Raw genomic sequence first — 23436 nt, 5'->3', positions numbered from 1 at the left:
GCAGACAACAACCTTCTTCAATATGGCCTAATTAGGGGCTAAGCACTGTAAGTGCGTAGGCACCTCTTGAAATCAATGGCGTTCTAATTCTACTACTTCTTCCGTTTCTTCTTCTTCCGTATGGAAGTCTATGGCAGCCCATAGAACCGCTCGCGGGAAAGTTTTTATATGAAAATCAGCACACTGATAGAGGAGCTGTAAGGGCTATAACAGCCGTAAGGGCTATAAACAAAATTCAAGACGATTCGATTGCATCATATGACGTCATTTCCCGTCATGTAAATCTTTTCGCCATTTTGAATTGCTTTAAAAACATTCTAGATGGTTTCTCCGATTTTCACAAAAATTTAACCAGATCATCTTCAGACAATGCCGACATAAGAAAAAGTTATGGAATTCAAGTTGATTCATCAAACCGTTCTTGAAAAGTGCAAACTAATTTTATGGACTGCTCATAAAAACAGACGTAAGGCTGTATCTCTGCAATGCTTTATCATATTCAGACCAAATTTGGTACATGTCATCACAAACATGACTTGAGGCATCATGCTGCGTTTCGGCACAGGGCCACCTACTAGTCCGGAGATTATTTTTGGTTATAACTTCTGAACAGGTTGTCCAAAAATCATAAAAGTGGTCTCGTTAGATTCAGGGATTTCATGCTGAGTCGACTGATATCCAATTTTGCCCTGTAAAAATGCTGTATTTTATGAACGTCATTACAACTTGGTATGGGTTTGTTTTTTATTTTTATTTACAGCCAAAGTAATATAACACAAATTAACACTAAGAGTGAGTTTTTCTAATACAATGGTAAATTTCACATTCTCTCTTCTATCTGCCGTAATAAATATTTCTTTATTTTTTCTCTATTTTGGAAAGTCATGGAAATGCTATCATGGATTTTTTTCTTTTGCTATTAGAGCAAATGGGAATACAAAAATTATATTTGCGGTCATCTCCCATTCATCACAATAGAAGTTTACCCAACTATGACTACTTCCGCTTCTGAGAACCCCTACAATGTGAAAAGGGTCCATTGTGACATACATGTGAACATAATGGATTATTGAAAAAGAAAAAATATGTAGGGTAGGGACTTGTTTCTATTCATCAGTTGTTGATAGGATTTTGAGATGTGGGGATTACACTAATAAATTAACACTGGCCTGCAGTTTTTGTGGAGGGAAGGAGTTTAAAAAGACTAATAATTGGACATAATTGGAGAAGTCTGGCATATGTAAACAGAGAGGTGGTGTACATGGATGAATCCTTCACAACAAAATTATGCATTTACAAAACAGATAGGGTTAATTTTCATTTTATGCCGACTTTAAACATGTGGATTTAAAAAATGCCTTTGGAGTGGATTAATAAAAGGTCCACCATGTGAGATGAGAGCAGTACTAACCTGTTTGGTGTACAGAGAGACAGCAGCACAGTGCTCTCCCACACCAGAGAGCAGTAGAGCTGACTCAGTTTGTTCAGAACACTAAGACCCAGTTGAGATCCCCACTGATTCACTGAGATCGCACGGATCTCACTCTGAAAACAAATAAATAAATCAACAGATTAATTGATTATCAACTTAAATACATTAATTATTGTTTACTAACAGCTGCCTAAATGCATACCTGTCCGACTCTACAGGTATGAACGAACATGAGGATGTACGCATGTGCCGCTGTTAGGGCATGTAGCAGTGGGGTGGCACGTGCCGACAATGTGGCATCTGTGACATGGCCTGCGTTGGCCAGTTCTCTGAGTAGAACAGAGCCACCAGGAACCTCGATGGGCCGATGTAGAGGCTCCAGAGCAGACAGTATGCTGTCCAACTGACACAGACCCTCCTGGAGAACTTTCGGCTCATGGGACAAAGTCTGAGACACAGTGAAACAAAGCGAAGGTTTAAAAGAATCAAATTACACAGTAAATATCACTACATCAATAGGAAAAATTCTGAAACAGGGGATAACTGCTGGATATCCTTTAGGTAGGTGTCACTTACTAGTATAGATTTGCAGACTCCTGCCACAGCTTGGCAGGCAGCAGAGGTGGGGAAGTCAATGGGCAGGTTGGGCAGCCCAAGGATTGACACCAATGGTAGAAGTCCTTTCTGGTTGACAAATTCCTGACAGTGGTCATCTGTTGTGTTGTTACTCAGAATGGACTCCACAAATTTCATCTAAAAGCAAACAAGCACATATTTTAGTTTTAGTCTTAAGTTCTATTGTCTGATAAACAGCCAATGACCTGAGCTTATGTGAGAAGACTGAATCAGAATATAGTCTGAAGAATAATAATGAGAAAAAAAGATTAAATAAAATGAGATACAAAGAGTCTAAATCAGCACGTACCACATTCAGGATGTAATCCATAAGAGGAATGGGGATTCGCTCTTCTGTTCCCACCACTCTGTAAATAACATTCATTTGTTAAAAAACAGCCCATTTATCAACATTGATTTCTCACATATGGCATTGAACACAAGGAATACTACATTTCCTCATCTGCCCTATATAATAGAAGCTATTTTGATGCACTAACTGCCTGTTGCTTTCTGGCTCCCCCTGCTGTTGGCTAAAGGTATGTAGAGCCTCTTCCTCCTCCTCATCCTCACTGGATGCCTCTTCTGCAGCATGGTTTGATCGAGCTGGAGGCACAGTGACGGTCCCGTCTGCTTTCTGTATGGAGGGTTTCTGGCAGATGTACTCTGGTGATCGGCCCAAGTTGCAGATCTCCTCTAGCAACTGTGAAAGGTCAAGACAGTAATCAAAATTCCAGGTCTCAGAATGAATTTGAGTTTAAATATGCAAATTACACTGCATTAAAAGGGCATTTCTAAACACGATGTGTCAAAATGTTGCACAAGCTGCTTTACCTTGATGATGGCTGTTGTAGCGTCCGTTTTAAGCGTGGGCTGGTGCCGCATTAGCTCGTCGACAGCACTGCCCAAGTTAGAGGCGGTGTCACCTGTTTCATAAAATTACACCGACTGTTAGAAACACATTCCCATTATCTCCAAACATAAGTCACTGACTGTGCGGAAAAACAGGTACACCTATAGAGGACACTCACCTAGTGGATCAGAGCTGCGTCTGCGGCGCATGGCAGGCAGGTAGTCTGGTGAGAGCAGCACCTTGAAAAGCCGCTCGAAGGGCTGGCACTGCACAAATGAGTGCAGACCACGGGCATTCAGGCACAGGGCGCTGAAGACGTTAGGCAGGGAACCCAGCACTTCTCTGGTGGCAGGGACCTTTACAAACAAATAAAAGGTCTAAAAGGTGTGTGATGAGCTGCTGGAATATGCAAGGAGGAATACAGTAAATGGAGAAATATAGAGGGATTTAGGAGGAAAGGGGATATGGAGTGTCTAGCATGACTGAATTTGGGGTGGTCAAAGACCTTGAAACAGACAACAGGAATTTTGAATGGACAGAATATGTGGGCATAAGATACAAAGTAAAAAAATAAAATAAAATAAAAGTTTATGTTATGGCAGACTCACGTCTTTAATGAGCAGTGCATGTAGCATGACATCAGTGAGACCATTGTCTTGCAGAGATGACAGTAGAGAGGGCTCCTGGAACACAAACACTGTCACGACCTCCGTTGCTGAAACAGAGAGTGAGAGAAATAGAGTGAGAAAGTGACCTATAGGGCAGGCTAATTCAAACTAATTAATTTCACAATATTCAAAGGGCTGAGAGTGTTCTTTTAACCATACTGCTCATGCAAATTTCTACTCCTGTATGCAGAGAAGACCTTGGAGCCAGATCCACACAAAGTTGTGCATAAAGAGTTCGGCTAATATTTCAACAGCACCAGAAGTTCTGTTCTCCATGTGCTTACCCAGAAGAAACAGTGAGGGTCCATAATACTCTGCATTACTGATGATGTGTTTCAGAGAGGTAGGGAGGGACCCATCCATTACTATAAAGAGAGTGCAAAGGCAGTGAACATCACATTTGGCAAATTAAAACACTTAACCACAATGTAAAAACAATAGCATCATTAAATCCAATGAGTTCTATACCATGACGAATGCCGTCAGAGAATGCAGGGTCTTGAATGGCTTTTTTCAAGAAGTTTAACATAGATTTCAACAGAGCGGCCCTCTGAGGGATGCACTGCACTCCTGTTAGGAAAGAAAAAAATGCATAATCAAATTTCCATTGTTTAACTAGTACCACTATGAAGGAAACCCATTGACTTGCAAATTAATGTACATATTGTACCTGCTCTGGGGGTGCTGGCTGCATTGCTCTGTGTTCGCGAATCTGTCTCTGCTCTGGAACCAGAAGAAGTAGATGGGCCAGGACTGCTCTCCATGGCAACCTCTGACACTACATTGACAAAAGCATTTTTAATGACTTTGAAAAAATAAAATATATAAACTCTTCAAATATTTTAGGAGTATTTTACACAAAAGAAGAAAATTGTGTCATTCCAAACCCCTACATCTATCATTTGGATTTAGAAGACTTATTATATGGTGCATGTGTCATATTGTCCCTTTACATCCTTTTTGCCGCTAGACAGCCTGTGATTACTATGTACTTTTATTGTATGGAGAAAAAAAGCTTGGATATCTGGTAATGTATTCTGGGTTCTACAGAAGAAAATCAGCCATACAAGTTTAAAATGACATAATAGTGAGAAAAAGTAAAATATTTTATTTCTTATTAGTCATTACAAAACCCCAGTGTGGAGATAAGAGTTTGTGCATACTATAAACAGATTTGAATGAGGATAAACTAAATATAGTGCCACTGCCACATGTAGTAAACAGTGATGGTACTTACTGTCCATATCTGTGTCCATGTCCTCGGTCTCAGTAGCTGTGCTGGGCCTCTGGATCTTTGGTTTGATTACAAAAGGGCACTCTTTCCTGGAGAGGTCAACCTCATGCTGCACAGAGAAACAATGGGGTCACATTCCGTCAACAAAAGGGCAGAGGGCAAAAAGCCAAATAGTTTACGCAGGAACAAGGGGCGGCTTTCAATACCTCCAGTCTGCAGATAAAGATTGAAAGGCCGCCATGAGACTGAAAAGCAGCCATGTCCAGATTGGTGATGAGATCCACAACTCTCACTGCCCGCGTCACAAAGGTAATCTGGTCCTGCTCGTCCCCAAGGAACTTGATCACCTGATGTAGAAGTGGCATGGATCACAATACACCCTCACATAACACCTTATTAAATGCAACAAAATTGAGGAAGCTGGAGAGGAAGCAGCAAGGGACCAACCTTTAGCAACGCCTCCATCATACCACAAGATACTAAGGCCTCTCCGCCTGCATCATAACTAGCCAGGTGGTAGAGGAAGGAGAAAAGGGCTGTGGCAAATTGGTGGGGGTATGGCTCCATCAGCGGGTCTGAAATCCCCAGCAAAAATGAGAACAGTATGTCACCAAACCGAAAAAGCTGAAGTAAAGAAATCAGCTAAAATCTGCTCACCGATCATGGCCTGTATGCAGTTGCGGACAAGCACAGGCAGAAATCCATGGTAGGAGGCTGTTCCTGTGCAGTCGATAATGTTGGAGAGTTTGGGGGTGCGCTCCAGGTGGACTATGGATGTCAACGTGCGCAAAGAGGCGGCCTTAATGTCCTGCAACATTAACTTTTTTGAGGGTTCATCAATAAAATAAAATTCTTGCCAATCACTCTAAACAGTGCAACAAGTATTTATACCATATAGTGAACATTAATAATTGCTACCCACCACCAGCTGTTTGTCTGTGATCTGAAGTACATCCACTAGCTCCTCTATAAGCCCATTGTAGAGTATGCTATTGGCTGACTCCTGGAGGGCGTTGGAGTACACTGCACACAAAAAACAAGTACATATGATCAACCTGACCAGACAGAAAGCAAGAGCCTAGTGCCATTTCATGAATATAAATACCTGTACTTATTTTGGTCGGTACCATAGGGGTCACTTACCGAGTATAGAGATGGCATGCAGCCTGGCCTGCACGGCCTGCAGTCTTCTCTTGTGGTTGGAGAAGCCGTGAGCCAGGCGAATGTGTGTGAAAAGCAATATTTGTTTGTCTTTAGGGATGTTGTACATAGCCGTCAGAGACTCCATGATCTCTGAAGGGCTCTCTGAAATCTGAGGGCGCACCGGGGAAAAGCAGAAATTAAATTCAAGTGCAATCAATAGCTATTAAAGGTCTATGCACTTCCATTAACTGTTCCATAAAGATGGCAAATGAAAACAACTATGCAGGGCTAGACATAAGCAATGGCCCGATGGCCCAGGGCCAGTAAAAGAGTATGTCGGGCTAGTTGATTGGCCAGACTGGCCATCAGCAAAACAAACAGCAAACGTCATATACAGTTGCGCGAAGAGTGTCAATGTTACTTCAGGTTATTTATAACGTGTTAAAATGTCAAAGAACTACAAGGCTGATACGAGAAAGAGGACATTCCTAGTAGGGCTGGGCGTTAAATCGAGTTGTACAGTATATCACTTTTTTTTTTAAACAATATGGAATGAGGCAATACTGTTTATATCGATACAGTAGTTTGATACGAGCACATCTGAAAAATAGCGGAGTACCACAGTGTGAGCTCCTGCAGTGAAAGAACATAGTAGAATTTGTCATAAACATGACACAAGCTTATATTAATATTAAGCGCTTCAAAATAACTGGTAAGATATAGTTAACAAGTTTAAAGCAGCGTGCCGTCAAAATAACTGGTAAGATATAGTTAACAAGTTTAAAGCAGCGTGCCGTCAGATGCTCTGACAGATACTGTTGCTGACTGACAGATGCGCTGTTTAATGCGTTTGAGACGTGGTGCTTTCCTCAGTGCTTAACTTACATTTCACAGGTATATTCTCCATCTGTAAATGTTAGAAAGTCAAACAAATATGTCCATTTCACTGTGGACGAGCCCTCTGCAAGTGAATCTCCGCTAATATTCAAGCTTCCGTTAATGAGCGCCGCCGCGCGCCAAACAGACGAGCCAAATAGAATAGTAGCGCAATAATTCTGACTAAAATATACATATTGCTAAAATATTTTTTTTTGGAGACAATAAATGTGTCATATGTGAAATTTTAAACCCCAGAGGTATGTTTTTTATGAAAGTGAGCATTACAATGGGGTAGTCAAATGCAGGCTAAAATAAGTAGTTTGTGCTTTTGCTTTTATTGTCATTTTGAGTTTAGCCTTGTCATTTTAAAAACAAAAGCATTATTTTTGTTTTTAGATCGTAATGTTACAATGTTAGAATGTAATGAGATTTTAACCACCTTTTTGCACATAATATATTGGATTGCCTACATTACATTCCCTATATTTGTTTCCATATACTTCAATATCAACATTGTTTGGAAATCATTGAGCAGGATGTGAAAAAATTTTTTTTTTAAACAAATACAGATTTTCTTTATCCAAATAGAAAAACGTAGAAAGTACCGAGATATATATCGTATATCGCCATTTAACCAAAAAATACAGAGATATGATTTTTTGGTCATTTCGCCCAGTCCTTATTCCTAGTGTCATGGAAAACACAGTACACCTGGGTGGAGAAAGGCGATGAGGGCATGTACTGTTTCGTTTGCCGGAAATTTCCAACAAAAGCCGACCAAAATGCAAAATGCATAACCGGCTTGCCCGACGGGCTATCTAAAAATAGTGTAATCAAATTCCCCCCTAAACTTCTGCCTAGTCCCCCTAAAAATGTGTGATTAAGTGTAAGCTACACAAATTCGTGTTCGCTTCAGTCTTGTTATAATCAGATTCAGCGCATTCTTCATTTTTTCTTCATTGACAGTTTTTTTGGTCATAAATGTTAAACGAATGACAAAAATAATCAGGCAGACTAATATACTTTTGTCTAATTTCGCCATTTTGAAGTGAAAATATAGCCTATGTAACATTACTCATCACTCATGTATTGTAATAATTAGTTTACTGTCATTGTGAGGGAGGGGCCAAGAAAAATTAATCCTAATGTATACAATAAATACAATTTAATGGAAAAGTGCTTTTCCTTCTATTTCTTTCAGGGCCAGTAACAATGTAGAAGGGGCCAGTAAAACTCTGATCTACTGGCCCTGGGGGCCAGTGGGGATTTTTTATTTATTTATGTTGAGCCCTGAAATATGGCAACTCACCTTATCAAGTTGTTCAATATGAATGTAGTGTAGCGTATTACTGCTCGTCTGTTAAGAGGGGGAAAAATAAAATAAAGGTTAAAAGGTTCTACCGACAAAAAGAAATTAACTGTTTCCCCTTACAAAAAAAACAAAGAAAAAAATGTGTTGAATGAGAATGGCAAAATAAAGGGAATCATGACACCATGCATACCTTTTTCTCCACTTTGACCTCAGAGCTGGGTTCTGCATAAAACTCGAAGTGCAATGTGGTGGCACTCGGTGGATATTTCTGCATAAAGCAAATATAGACATCAGAAAAAAACAAGCACTTGCCCTGTTCACACCAAGAACAATAACTGTAAAGATCACCATCACAATAACTATAATTGGTGATTAACTATATTAGAGGACTATATTTTTCTGTTTATTGTAGCACGCACTGCAGTTATGTTGTCTACCACTTTAAATGCTTAAGCTCTTTGGAGCAGGATGGATTCTGATTGGCTGTCAATGTTTTTATAGTTAATCAGCTTGAAAAAAATCGTTCTGAAAGTGATTTTTTATCTGTGCCATTATCATTATTGTTGTGGAGAGGATTCTTTTATATTTAGAACGATTTTTAGAGCTACACATTTACCGTTATCCTCCTTGGTGTGAACGGGCCTTAAGTTACTTAAGTTTGCAGGGCATAAAAATGTACATGGTTAGTGGAAGTAGGATTTAGAAACAACACTATACTGGTAAAGGTTTCATCAACTGGCCCTAAACGTTCTCACCCTAGCCCTGGGTTACTGGGCTATCCTTATTACTTAGCTATAACTTTATATCAATGGTGCACACATACAACTCTAATCGCTAAAACTAAAGCGTGGGTTTTTCCCTTTTTCAAAAAGACATATTATAATATGCAATAGAGCACAATAACATACCGACAACGCCAGATCTCTGCAACACTCTGCAAGACCAAAGCCATTCTCCTTACCACCCCAGCTCTACGACAGGGGAAATAAGAGTCAGGAAAAGGTGTAGGATGAAAGAAAACACACATCAACCTTCAAATGTCAGTGAACAAACCATGAAAGCATCTGTCTGTACAGAACAAGGTCAGCATGTTGCTTTAGTTAGAACCAATACAAAACAAATTAACTAATTACAACAAGGATTCAAAATTTCACACTAGCATCAGACACAATTCATGGAATAAACTTTTAAAAATTACGTGTTTTTAAAACGCTGCATGTTGCTGCAGCAAATTTGGGGGCTGATTTTGGGGGCTGTTTTGCAGGCTGATTTGCAGCTGCTTCCTGACACTGCATTCCAATCTTCTTGACTTCAGCAATCAAAACTGAGAAAAAAATATGATGACTAAAAGTAGAGCTTTCATACCTCGGCCAGATGTTGCAGACGGGCAAGCAGTGGGCTCCTCTTGTCTGAGCCAAGTCTGGTGATGTAGTTGGAACGTTTGCTGAACACATACAGGAGATTCAGCACAGACAGAACCACCTGCATGTCACATGATGCTAGAAGGGTGGTCAAGTGCTACAGACACAAAAAGAAAAAAGAAAACACTCAAAATCGACTTGTGATGAACAAGCTAAGGCTAAAAGAAGCAGGTTTTGTTGGTCAGGGGTTGTGGTACCTCTATAGAGCTGTACAGGTGTCTAGAAAAACTGTATTCGATTAACAACGCGGTGAAGTTGAGCACTGCCAGCAATAAGGCTTTTAGCTGCCCATTCTCTGGCCGGTCGCACACCAACAACCACGCCATGGTCTCCACTGTCTGCCCTGCATCACAGAGGATGCCATCGAAACGGTCCAGCAGGTCCACCCAATGATACAACTCACACTGTGAAGAGAAACAGGTCGTCATTAGAGATCTGAACATGCATATTAAACACTATGATGGAACATGTAATAGTGTATACCTTGCCAATGTTCCAGGTCTTGATTTGCTGCAGTTCCAGCAACAGCTGTTCATCGCTGCATCCTTTCAGCTTTTCTATGAGAGTCCTGCAGTCGGCAGGCTGGAGGAGGAACGCAAGAACATGTCAACAATGAGGAAATAAACACACATACAACTTCAAATACTCCAAATGCACAGAAATCCTGCATACTGACCGCTTCAGTGGGGGTTTTCTTCAATTTACTTCTGTCAACCTTCATGGTCACTAATTTCTACACTCGGTTCCTACAAAAAAGCACATCAAATCATGAGGGAGAATAATAAAAGCAGCTCAATCAAATGTTGATTGTTAAGTAATGCTTATCTATATCTCACTGCATGACATTCAATAATAACACTGCCAAAGCATGAAAAGAAAGACTATAGGGCTTTTCCCACTTTAATTAGTTAAGCCTGGGTCATTTTAAACCCTGGATAAACGGAATCTTGGGTTACCTTGCTTCAGGTTTCACACTTAACCTTAACCCAGGGTTAAAAATGAACACTGGTGGGTATTCCTAAGTTGAAGTTTCACACAGTACATTCCTAAACCTTGGAATAATGTCCTTAACCTTATCTTCAGTGTAGGTGTCAATGATTGGATGAAAGCAGCACATGACCTGTGTACATAAAGCCTCTAGCATTGTGCATCCTCATATTATACCAAAGTCCCTTTAAGGCAAGTTATTTCACTTTGCGGCCATCTTTAAAACTCCTCATGGTTGTTGTTTCAGTCATGCAAGTACATCTATCTCTTTGAATGTGGAAACAATAAATTCTCCAAAGCTGTTCACGAATGAAATCTGACAACAACTGTCTAATAAATGTTCTTTCTTATATGCAAATAGCGTCAAAAGAGCTTATTTTTCAGGCTAGACCAGCCAATGCCAAATTCAGTCCTACGTGCACGTCTCAGAACACTGACTGTTTCAATTGCATCTGAAGCTTCTAATGGCAGCTGCAGTAACTTTACAAATCAGTGATTGTTTTTTTTATATAGAAGGCAAGACTATTTCGTATTTCACCATATTGTGTGTTGTACTTTCTCCCATTAATAAGTAAAATGAGTACACTGTCTTTGCATTTCTAAAGTCTTTGCCACCTACACAATCAAGTTTTTCCTTAATGGACTTTTTGGACTATAAATGTAAAAATAATGTGCTCTTCTTTACTCCAATTGACATATTTTCCGTCAAACTACTGTTCCTACAACACACAGTGTTTCTGTGACTGTCTAAAGCATGTGAATACGAGGCATGCAACTAGGTGTCTGTTGCCTAGCTTCTAGTTGTGACATTGTAACACCACATCATTTCACAGTGTACAAGTTTAGCAATGTAATGTGGGGTTTACACCCCAAAACCGGGTAAGTGTGAAATGTTTTTTTACCTAGGGGATAAAAAGTGTTTTATGACAACAACCCAGGGTTAAGTGCAGTATGAAAAGCCCTGAGGTGTATTCTTGAGTCATACAAAAAGAATTAGACCACATATTCATATATAATCAGATCCAAATGTAGGATTAAGTGCCAACATATCAATGTAAACATTCATCCACATTATGTTTAAGCAGATAACCCTTCAAATTCAGAAAATGTAAAATAACTCACGGTATATGATTTGGCAATTCCAACTTAACGGCATTTTTCATGTGCAAAAACCTAAAGTAAAAGAAAGAAAGATGAAAGTGAAAGTCCCTAGGAACGGACATAAGAATGTTTGTGATCTTGCTGCCAAATGCACAACAAAGGCATACAACCTCTACACTACAGCTTAAGAGGTCATTTTAAGTATAAAATAATTATTCTACATGGTCAACAATCCTATACTAATCAACTGTAGAATAAAAACAAAATCAGGGCAGGCAGAAAAGTTAACAAAAGTCTGAGAACAAGCCAAGGGAAAAGCAACCCACATTGGTTCAGATATAGGGCATAGATTCTGGGCACAGACAATCTCTAGCATCTTACAAACATGCCCTTGATGAATTCAAATATTCCATTTGCTCCTGAAACAAAAGGCTGTCAATGTAGCGTTTTTTAGTAACTTGTGCACACCTACTAAGAAACAAAACTGATTTAGGACCTTGAAGTTCACCAGGCCAAAGAGAAGCACTGGCCTGTGATCAAGGAACCTGACATGGAAAAATAACCCAACACATTACACAAAACGTTAACGTTACCTAGCTATGCTATTTAAACGTAAATGTAATTACTATAGAAACACACTAATTTAGTTCTTGTCAGAGAACCAAATGGTGTTGTAGTCGTGGGCGCATGCAACACAGCAGCTAACGTTAACGTTAGTTACCGAATACATCAAATTACAATGACATTACTAACCGGAGCTCATAAACGAAAGAACAACATCGTAAACAAACAAATTGTAAGAACAAGTAATAGTAACACAGCCACTGTGGAAATAAAACAATAACTCGACATATTATTTAACTAACTAGGCTATTTCTAACGGAAACAAGCCAGCAAACGGAGATCAATTTGAGGAAAAGGGCAGCTAACATGCTATCTAGTTTTTCCTTGCTAACAAGCTACCTCAGTCAGCAAGCTAAGTTTTGCGGATAAACGTGGTCACGTCATTCTTATTTAATGGCGCAGATAAAACACGATCATCGCCGGTTTTTGAATAAACGGTAACAAAATTACAGGACGCGAACTGAAAGGAATTTTGACCGTTAGCCGCTCGCGCGACATCTTTGCTACAGAGCTCTAGCCAGCACATAATTCCACTCAACATGTCAACACAAACCCGCAATCTTCAACTCACTCTTAAAATCTTTACCATAGCCAATCTTTTCCAACAAACATTCGCCAAACCCATAATATAAGGCTCGAGTGTGGCGGAATACGTCAGGAGCGAAGCTAAACAGGTCTATATTTTTCCTCCGAGCTGCAAACATGCTCTGGTCTAATCTAGAGCCCGGCTCAGCCTGGCCTGCTACGGCAAACCCGCTCACTCCCATCAAATATCCAGCTCACAAAAACAGCGTCTGTCACAGCGCTTCCACAGCCGTACCGTAGCGTATATTGTCAGACATTTTCAGCAAGTGCTTCGTCTCGATGAACTGTGGCCGGTGAAGTGCGCGCGGTGGTGGCGGCGGCGGCGGATGAGATGCTCGTGCATGCGCTGGTGTGGTTGGTTAGCTGAGAAACGCAGAATATCTCGCTGAATCATTCCCACTCGGGCCTACCATAACACTGACTTCCAGTGGACGGCTCAATTTCTCACTTTTTAATGCTGCACTTGTGCGTAGCTGCATTTGTGGCGAACGTACCGTGTCACACATGATGTTGAAGTCTACTTTATCAGGTTAAAAATACATTTATCTGAAATAATACCTAGGAGCTATAGAAATTGAAGGTTTAAGTTCAGATATAACTGGAATGTATTTATCAGCCTAAAAGAAACGTTTATGCATTTTGCAATCATTCAAGAAGTCTGGGATTATTTTTGTTAATGCACTACATTAAGAGATAATGAACCATGTCAAGATATTATATATAGATTTCCCAAATATGGATTTTATTGATTCTAATATTGATTAACTTAACTAGCTGGAAAAGAAATGCATTGCACTTATAGTATGATTATAATTAGATTTTAATCATTTTCTCATTCAGTGAACACTGTCGCATACTCTGTTTACTGTAGTTTGGCATAATTGAATTTCTTCATTCCAGTCATCAGCATCAGTTTAGATAATAAAATAAAACCGATAAGGGGGGCAACTGTTAGGGGGGTGGAGTCACTTTACAACATCAGTCAGGGTCAGTTTGGTTATACTGACCCATATTATCCATCAGCATTAATCTCTATAGTAGATCATATAAGACATATGTCAGGGGATATAAACACTGAATTCTTCTTCAGGAAATGTGTATATTTTAATGGGACCACATAACTTAAACCCAAAATTGCGAAATGTAACCCCCTAAAGGCCATACCAGAGGAATTTAGGTGTCAAGACTGTTGCTGGACTTGACTCAGCAAATGAATGGGTATGAACATTCATATACAGGGAACACGATGTTTTGAAGCCTAATTTTGAGGACTTGAAGATTGAAATGCTGAAATCCTACAAAAAAATAAAATTTAGGTTAACTTACATCTCATCACATAAGCACACGCTATCACATACGCATGCTCTTTTCGTCGTGATCCACTGATAGACTCATATATGACATTACTCGCCAATTTCACATCATTTAAACGCACGCACGAGTATCATATTTAATTTTAGAGATTCTACCTACAGAGTGTAAACAGATTTCAGTCTATCTATGCGCGCGCACACATCGCGCGAGCATTCAACACACCACAATGCTAGTCCGACCGCAAATTAAAAATGGCGGTTTATATTAGCAAAGTGTCCGATCTTTGCATCAAAAACACTAATTTTAATGACAGTATACCCGTACAGTTCGCTAGCAAACCCGTCGGTTACTCTTAACGGTCATGTATAGTCAGCCACAGACGTCTCCACCAAACAGACAAAGACTTATTTAAGCTCTTACCTCGATTGCGCCTCAACATAACTTCTCCATCTTACAGCAGCGAGTGGGGATGTAGATCTCGCGATATTTCAGTTGGCTTCCTCTGCTCCAATAGTAGCCTGCTGTAGACACACAGACCAGCCCCTTCAGTGATCTGCTGCTATACATAACGATACAAAATATGATCAGTATTCAGTATAATTAAATATATGTCTGAATAATAATACATTTTGGTCGTACACGGCTCCCTTTGTGCTCCTCTTGACACTTCAGGTACCCAAAAAGCACTGTCCAAGAAGGAAAACAGATGCAACAAACAAGAAACAATAATGCAGGTGATTAAATTGGAAATAAGGTGTGTTTGCCCATTCTTTTCATTTCTATAACCTGAAGCCCAAATGGCAAAAGTATTTGCCACCATTGTCTAAAAATCTTCATAAAACGATCTTGCATTTGTATTAGAGCTAGCCAATATATCTACATTTTTATAACTTTCCATTGTCTCCATTGTCAAAGTTGATATTTGGATCCCAACAGATATAGGCTAGCAGTGAATGCATTCTATCTTGTATTTCTGCAAAAATTCTGACAGAATTCTAACAGATGTTTTTTTTTATCACGATTTCCAGAAAATAGGTCTGTAAATAAAGCCTACCAAATCATGATTCTCTTAAGAAATTTTCAATGCCACCTTGTTCACTGACGGTTGTTGAGGGGACACGTTTAAAAAAATAGTTTTCTTTGCCAGAATTTTATGTTGCCGTGAAAAAGATCTCAGCAGCGCATGTAATATGCCAGATTTTTTCTCAAGCTTAAAAAATTATGCATATTCAAAAATTAGATATGATTATTTTATGTAAATGTAATTTATTTTAAATAATTTTAAGACATTTTTGTCCCCTTTGAAAGTTTACAAAGGACCCCGTTGAGAACCACTGTCAGAGAGCGACTCCTGCCAATAGGTGTCAGCATAAATCTGTTAGATCTTCTTTTTTTCTTTCTTTTTTTAGCCAAATAGAAGAACAGTGTTTAGGATTCATGCACATGAGATAGTGGATAAACAAAAAACGAATTAAAATGCAATAATGTTGAAATCACAGTTCTCATGAAAAAATCCAGCAAATCTGAAACCAAGGCAATTATTAGAAACACTACAAATAATATATGGAAGGAAATGTGGGAAGACATTTATGTAGTATTGAAAAAAATTGTAAAATTTTTTATATATATTTAAAAGCATCATAATGGGTTGTGCAGTCATTGTAATGTAGAAGAGGCAATTGAACATATTATATTATATTGTACAGAGTATGAAAATGAAAGACGAGTTTTGCTAAAATTGCAGGAAAAAGCTAGACGTCATTAAAGGCAAGAAAATGTATGATGAAAGATGAGATTTTGCAATATATAAACGCAACAAGATCATATACAGTAGTGTAGTGTAGTTTTTTGTAAGTATACTGTGATATACCCACCCCCACCCCCCTCTCTACAAACTTTTATTTTGGTGGGTTGTAATAAAGATATTTGAGTTTCTTTCTGTGTTTTAATAAATTATTATTATTATTATTATTATTATTATTATTATTATTATTATTATTATTATTATTATTATTATTATGCCTACTTGTAGTATACTCTACTGTACAATAGTAATATATTTCTGTTATATGTTCTTCAAGTTATACCAAACTTTTATTTTGACAGGTTGTCATGAAGACTTTAATGTTTGTGAGTGATACGAATGAATGACGGTAGTTTTATCAAATTAAATGGTAAAATTCTTGTGAAGTGACTCTCATAAAAGCTCTGCGATGGAGTTCAAATGTGTGCTTGTCCTTCTCATAGACGCTGAAAACACCACGAGACTGTCACACGCGCGCTTCAGTGTGTAGTAGTCTACACACATTGAGCGCTCATTCAAAGAGACACGTAGAATATGCAGTTTATTTCAATAGCAGTCTTTTTGAGCTTTAATATTCATAGACACTAGTACATATCTTGATTTGATTAATTGTACATCCCTACTTTTGACTTATTCATTAAAAATGGCCAAATTCCGTGACGTTCCGCTTTACAGGCTGTTACATTTATGACTGGATTCCGCGATTCGATCCGTGTCGCTGCGCAAACACAGACGGGGTGAATTTATGAATGAAAGTTTGTAAATTCTGTCACAAAACGATGTTGTTACGAATCCTCACGCTTTTTTAATTGGATATACGGAAATCCTTGACTTTTCCTAGTGGGTATACGGCGTAGACTATGGAATTAAGTAATTGAATAAGTAATTATTTAATTTATATATTTTATTTTTTATTATTATTTTGTGTCAGGGTAGTTCTTCCGCATTGCTGTACCACACTCCTGTTCAGTTGGTGGCGATAATGCACATAAAAGCTGGTTTGCCAACCGCTAATAAACAAAAAGAAGAGTGTTGTTGTAGCAACCCATATAGCAACCTGAAGCTATGCGAAGGAGAACCGTCCACAGCTTTTGTAAGTCAGTATAACAGATGCCTAGAAGCGTTGAATAGAGGTTCTGCTTTGTCGCACGTTTACTTTTTGCTCACCAACTGAACTATCTTAGGAGGTGTTAACACCTTAGAAACTGGTACGTATATCCGCGGTTAGAAGTCACACGTTTTCTGTACGTTATAGGCTAACTTTACCGCTAATTTACAAGACGAATAAGCCTTTAGTGTTCATTTTTTAGGTTAATCACACATGATGTCGTATTCTTCTGTCTAGTTCAATGTCGGTGTTAAGCAGTCTGGTTCCAGCCCGTTTCCTGACTCTCATCGCGCACCTTGTAATAGTCATCATCATATTCTGGTCGCGGGTAAGAACTTCTCGTGTGTTTAATCATTATTTTATCACTGTATATCATTGCAATCAGGCCTTAAGAGTTGAACTATCCCACAGGAGAACAGTGTCAGAGCTTGCCTCCCACTAGACTACACGAATGAAGAATACAGGTTAGAGGACACACGGTGAGAACAAATGTCTCGTTTATGTACAGTATTGCTCATCAAAGTGTGTGGGCCAATGACAAATGAATATGATGATAAAAAAGTAAAAATCTAGTTTAACATTTTTTTTAAATTGCTTTAATACTTTTTTTTAAAATATATAAAGAATCAGTATGCCATGCAGACATTTCTTTCTTTTTTTCTTCAATAATTTCAGTCTTTTAGTTAGACTTAAACATTCACACTATACCGTTCAAACGTTTTTGAAAGAAGTGTCTTATGATCACCAAGGTTGCATTTATTTGATCAAAATACAGTAAATCAGTAATATTGTGAAATATTATTACAATTGAAACAATTTAGCTGTTTTCTGCTGTAATTTTGTTTTAAATTAAATGTACTCCTGTGATGGCAAAGCTGAATTTTCAGCATCATTACTCCAGTCTTCAGTCTCATGATCCTTCAGAAATCATTCTAATATACTGATTTGATGCATAGGAAACATTTCTTATTATTATCAATATTGAAAACAATTGTGCTGCTTAATTTTTGTGGAAATCGTGATAATTGTTTTTTAAATAGAAACTTCAAAAGATCAGTATTTTTTTTAAATAGTTTTTCTTTTGTAACAATATAAAAATCTTTTACTGTCACTTTGTTCAATTTAATGCAGCCTTGCTGAATAAACCTATTAATTTCTTTAAAATAATTTCCCCAACCTTTGAACTGATATATATATATATATATATATATATATATATATATATATATATATATATATATATATATATATATATATATATATACTAAGTTATCTCTGAACACAGAATGACCGTCATCATGTTATTTACTTCATAATATGTACTGTATATGCATAGTAAATTGCTCATTGATCTTCCTAATCATTCATTTTGGAGAGCAGGCTTGTGGTGGCATTATCCGTAACCCTGGGCCTGTTTGCCATCGAGCTGGTTGGGTTCCTCTGTGGAGTCTCTATGTTCAACAATAATCAAGCTCTTCTGTATATCCTTACCAGTAGCACATCATCACCACAGGCTCTACAAGTAGACGTTATGACACAGCAAAGCAGGCTTAGTTGTCCTCTTGAGATGGATAGCTTTACTTTTATTATCCAAGAGCAGTGTAAAAACTAATGCAGTACATTTCAAAACAATGAGATGTTCATGTTTGATCATGCCACTGGTAAAATGACATTTGCAATGATAGCAATTAGTCATTTTTAGGTGTGAATGTTATTGCTCTCACACTGGTACAGAATTTCACTTAACTGTCACTTTGCAGCTATTGGATGTCACGCCAGTGGCTCTGTGGCTTTGGCCTTCTTCTTGTTTGAGCAATGGACCTGCACCAGCTACTGGTGGATCTTTAGCTTCTGTAGGTCAGTCAGTAAATAATTAACTGACAAAAATGTGAATATGAATGGACTTATTAATGAATTTTCTTTGAAAACATTTTGTAATCATGTTCCTCTCTATGTTTTAGTGTGATTCCTGCACTATATGAGATGATCATCTTTTTTGTAGTGTTTGGATTTAAGAGGAAGCCTCTTTGAGTGTCTCTGCCCTCCAGATTCTGGCGAGTCAGATATTGTCCTTCCATCACCGAAGTACCAGAATCACCTGAATTCAGAATAACATTCATTGGCACAATAAACTAGTGTTTCTAAAAAAGTACTTTATTTTTTTATATAATATGTTGTACTCATTGTAATGAATTAATATTTTTATTTTATTTTGATACAACTGATGACTAACTAGGTCTGTTCATGCTTCACATTTTTGAGTAGATTACACAACATGTTTACTCATAAAACCTGTTCAAAATTGGTACAAGATGGGTTAGGGGTTATATTATATTATATAATTATATTATACTTATATAATTTACAGTATACTAGGTGCATTCCCCAAATGCATAGATGCTTAGGTTAATAAAAAAATTCTAATTCTGTCATCATTACTCAACCTCATGTTATTCTAAACCTGTATGACCTGTATAACCTTATTTTGTTCTTGTGAGTGAACGCTGAATGTGACACTGAGATCATGATATGTTGATATGGAAGTGAAGGGGTGCAACTCCTAACCAACTATCTGCTTGAGTCACAAGATACATATACCTGTACACTGTAACTTTAACAAGTTACCATTTTTATTTACCACTTCAATAACAGATGAAGCAAAACTGTAATTCAAGGGACATAAAGGCAATTTCAAGATATTTATATATCGATAAGATATATCACAAAATATTTATGTGATATTTTTATATGCCTTCCTATAATGGATAAAGTTTCTGGAGAAAACTTATTTTAAGCATAATTGCCAGTCTGTATACTATACTTGCTGCACAATTAATTTTAGTTTAAAATAATCCTTTTTAAAAGTTAAAACCTATATATGATTGAAAAAAACAGCAGTAAAAAGAGAAAAGTGCAACACAGAGAATTTTATTTGAATCCAGATAACTACACGATGTATTCCATAAGCCTGAAATGTACTGTATGTTCTTAGCAAACATCAAGGTGTTTGTTGATATGCTGTAGGACTGCCAAGAGAAGTTAGTCCTTCACAGGAATGATGAGTCTGAGCCTGCGAGGTACGAGGTGAACTGAGCATAGCTGACTTCAGCTGGACTGCACACACTCTTTCATTAAGATGGATGAAAACACACAAATAAACCGTGCCTAGAATAACACAAGATATTCACACTATCCAAATAAACAGCAAACTCTTCAGTTTTAGCACAGTACTCATTGCTACGGTACAGCATTGCAGTTATCCAGCCATCTATAAACAACATTTTTTATATATTAACACACACACACACATATATATATATATATATGTGTGTGTGTGTGTGTGTTATTTCTTATATAAAGAATATTTATATAAGAACATGGTTGTTGGTGCCAGACGTATTTCAGAAGCCGCTGATCTTCTGGGATTTTCACGCACAACCATAGGGTTTACAAACTGAGCATCGTTTATACGCCACAACCTGAGTATTGACGCTGACCATGTCCATCCCTTCATGACCACAGTGTACTCATCTTCTGATGGCTTCTTCCAGCAGGATAACACACCATGTCATAAAGCTTAAATCATCTCAAACTGGTTTTCTTGAACATGACAGTGAGTTCACTACACTCAAATGGCCTTCACAGTCACCATATTTCAATCTACAGTCACCATATTTCAATCCAATAGAGCACTTTAGGGATTTAGCCGACAAATCAGGAACTGAGGAATGTTTCGCAACTTGTTGAATCTATTATATATGTCATTATATATGCCTTTTTAAAATTCATTTTAATAACCAATTTTAAATGTATTTAAAAAAAAAAAAATTTATTGCAAAAATAATATTACTAAAGGACCCTTTATTTAAAATTAAATTTAGACACTCCAATAAATACAAATTGATTAAAGTAATTGGTTAATTTAAGGTTACTGAAAATATGTTGACTTGAAATGGAAGCTGAGAACCGTCTCACTATGTCTTTAAAAGAAACCCCAGCTCTTCCTTTCTGCTCTGGTGGCGGCTATTCATGTACCCTGATTTCCTTAGACAAAATCAATACCTCCATTTCCAAGAAACTTCCTTCATATCCTCTAAATAATCCAACCACTCGTCCTAACTTAAATAAACCATAGCAATCAATAAGGCAACTTCAGCCAAGACGCTGCATCGGCCTGTCTTTAATGAGCTCCACTCTCTGTGTGTACACAGCCCTATTTCCTCGGCAGCTCATGCAACTGTCTCCTCACATATTATCAGCACGCTTTGCTCCCCATCGTTATTTTCGTCCTTGTCTCCGTTTGCCACGACCCACCTCATCGCCTGACCCCTTTGCTGTCTGTCGCATAGCGAAAGCTCTCTTCACCCTAGGCCAATTAGTGTCAACTAGACACCAACAACATCAGTGACCTCTGGCTAGATAATTAAAACTAAATGGAAGGTGCATCTTGACAAAAAACGCCATTTCAGGGGACTGTGCCGGGACCTTATGCCTTCTCCTTCAGGGACTATTAAGACTGTGCACACCACTATACTTTTATAGTGTATTGGTATCACCCTCCAGTTGTATTGCATAAGTGATCTAAAGAAAAGTAAAAGAGATGGAAATAGAGATGCTTTGTAAATCAACATCTTCAAAGAAACACTGTGATGGTTATTAATTGCCGTTTTGTGGGGGATTTTACAGCAAGCTATTATAAATAGCAGGGTGTAAAATAGGTTTTAAGAGACTTACCATTGTGAACTTTAAACTGAACATGCGTAGTCAAGAGGCTTGTCTTTCTGGTCTATTCAACCAGTAGAGCTGTCTCTATGTCACTACCAAGAAATGGACAGTAGAGGGCGCTAGTATATATGTTAATGGTATGCTTCTTTGCATTCTTAACACTAATTAGCATTTATATGGCAAGGAGAGATCTGTCTATTTGAACTCTACTTTTTAAATGTTAACTAGCTTTATGTGAGACATCTGTTGACTGCCAAATCTGTGACAAATCATTTCTTTAAAAAACTACATAAGCTGCACTTCAGATTTTGATACTTGCATATAAAAGTTCACCTCCATCATTAGTGACATTTAGCAGATAATTTGTGGCAATTTGAGTAGATGAGACGTCATCATAACGTCCATAATAATGTTAAAATAATGCTGTTAAAATACTCACCTCCTCATTTAGACTGTTTAACTTAGGTCTACTTTATGGTTCATTTTTATTACTGAGGGTATATTTAACATTAAAAAGGTAAACAAAAAGAAATCTCAATAAAATGACTAGTTTCCGTTTATACAGAGTAACATAACACCCATATTATATACTGCACACATATATATATATATATATATATATATATATATATATATATATATATGTGTGTGTGTGTGTGTGTGTGTGTGTGTGTGTGTGTGTGTGTGTGTGTGTGTGTGTGTGTGTGTGTGTGTGTGTGTGTATCCTTTTTCCTGCAACTTACAGTGCAGTTTTTTTCTGTATGTGTTCCTTGAAGTGAACGCATACCCTTGCTAGATCTACGCTCAACCAATTAAGTTACACAACATACCCGTTACCTTTAATGCCTGATAATTCATGTAGCTAGCAAAATAGCTGCTCTGCTTGCATATGAAGACCACACAGAGAGGTGCATCTCCTGTCCCGCTCCCCTCAGCGCCAATGATGTATTATAGGTAGTGTGACTATTCTAATAAACACGGTTGGGGTAATTAAGGCATGGAGAGGCAGCAGACAGTGGTGGTCTAGGGACAACACGAAACGATAAATCACAACTCTTGGTTCCGCCTTCTCGAGCGTGGCCGATCACACTCACAGAGAAAGCAATTCTGCCAACCTAGGTTTGCACATTTGTCTTCATCAGCCTGTGGTTGTTTTGGGGCTAGTCTGAATTTGCGGGTTCCCATGGTAATCAAACAAGCCAGAGATATCAAATGTGTCCATTTTAATGTCAGCCATGGCATAACATTAAGGGCAAGCCTGGAAGCTAAATGCATGTTTTATTATGGAGCCCAGAGTGTACTGGATTGAATTTAAGGCTGAATGGGAAATGTTTCATGAGAGCGGACAAACTCTGCAGCAAGTGCATGTCAAACAGTAATATTAATAAGCAAGCATACACTGAGTTTGTAAAAGGATTTTTTTTTAATGTTGTCAGTTTCTGTGTAGACATATCCACCTAATTTTTCAGTGTGGAAGTAATTTTTGTACAGCTAAAATAACTGGAAACGGATGAGACAGAAAGGGAGTCTCAACACATTTAAAGTTATAATGTGTTAAAAAAGGTGAATACAACAATCTACTGAACACACTTTTTTGACAATTTTACAGAGAATTTGCTATTGATTCAAAA

The 23436-nt window shown here is 37.9% G+C and overlaps 2 protein-coding genes across 19 annotated transcripts in view; one reads left to right on the top strand and one right to left on the bottom strand.

Moving 5' to 3' along the window:
- huwe1 (HECT, UBA and WWE domain containing E3 ubiquitin protein ligase 1) overlaps positions 1–14676 on the bottom strand; it is a 63423-nt gene extending 48747 nt beyond the window's left edge. For 8 of the 16 annotated variants that reach the window (XM_077218093.1, XM_077218104.1, XM_077218102.1 and 5 more), the window contains exons 1-26: positions 14589–14676; positions 11667–11717; positions 10234–10303; positions 10041–10139; positions 9755–9961; positions 9502–9654; positions 9045–9107; positions 8327–8404; positions 8134–8181; positions 5946–6114; positions 5725–5825; positions 5460–5622; positions 5250–5377; positions 5009–5149; positions 4806–4911; positions 4239–4346; positions 4037–4138; positions 3853–3933; positions 3509–3615; positions 3079–3277; positions 2882–2973; positions 2548–2750; positions 2358–2415; positions 2009–2185; positions 1635–1880; positions 1412–1545 (exon numbers count right to left, since the gene is read on the bottom strand). In XM_077218093.1, the coding sequence (XP_077074208.1) occupies positions 1412–1545; positions 1635–1880; positions 2009–2185; positions 2358–2415; positions 2548–2750; positions 2882–2973; positions 3079–3277; positions 3509–3615; positions 3853–3933; positions 4037–4138; positions 4239–4346; positions 4806–4911; positions 5009–5149; positions 5250–5377; positions 5460–5622; positions 5725–5825; positions 5946–6114; positions 8134–8181; positions 8327–8404; positions 9045–9107; positions 9502–9654; positions 9755–9961; positions 10041–10139; positions 10234–10278 (3008 nt within the window). In that variant the 5' untranslated portion in view covers positions 10279–10303; positions 11667–11717; positions 14589–14676. Of the gene's footprint in view, positions 1–1411; positions 1546–1634; positions 1881–2008; positions 2186–2357; positions 2416–2547; positions 2751–2881; positions 2974–3078; positions 3278–3508; positions 3616–3852; positions 3934–4036; positions 4139–4238; positions 4347–4805; positions 4912–5008; positions 5150–5249; positions 5378–5459; positions 5623–5724; positions 5826–5945; positions 6115–8133; positions 8182–8326; positions 8405–9044; positions 9108–9501; positions 9655–9754; positions 9962–10040; positions 10140–10233; positions 10304–11666; positions 11718–13089; positions 13281–14588 lie in introns of those variants that run through there. The other 8 variants (XM_077218100.1, XM_077218106.1, XM_077218109.1 and 5 more) reach the window with 6 other exon arrangements.
- A 2352-nt stretch (positions 14677–17028) lies between these two features.
- Positions 17029–19380, top strand: tmem107l (transmembrane protein 107 like). Of its 3 annotated transcripts, none has more exons than XM_077218946.1 (6): positions 17029–17180; positions 17318–17408; positions 17492–17559; positions 18461–18554; positions 18834–18933; positions 19042–19380. In XM_077218946.1, the coding sequence occupies exons 2-6, from the start codon at positions 17322–17324 to the stop codon at positions 19044–19046; spliced, it is 354 nt and encodes a 117-aa protein (XP_077075061.1). In that variant the 5' UTR covers positions 17029–17180; positions 17318–17321; the 3' UTR covers positions 19047–19380. The 3 variants fall into 3 exon arrangements, with proteins under 3 accessions (XP_077075061.1, XP_077075059.1, XP_077075060.1); XM_077218944.1 differs by having other exon boundaries at positions 18834–18937; XM_077218945.1 differs by having other exon boundaries at positions 17029–17216; positions 18834–18937.
- The last annotated feature ends 4056 nt before the right edge of the window (positions 19381–23436 follow it).

The sequence above is a fragment of the Siphateles boraxobius genome, unplaced genomic scaffold (assembly GCF_051911475.1).
Source record: "Siphateles boraxobius isolate OS27281-9 unplaced genomic scaffold, OSU_SipBor_1 77, whole genome shotgun sequence".
In the NCBI taxonomy this organism is placed as follows: Eukaryota; Metazoa; Chordata; class Actinopteri; order Cypriniformes; family Leuciscidae; genus Siphateles; species Siphateles boraxobius.
This window is presented reverse-complemented; position numbering and strand designations above follow the sequence as displayed.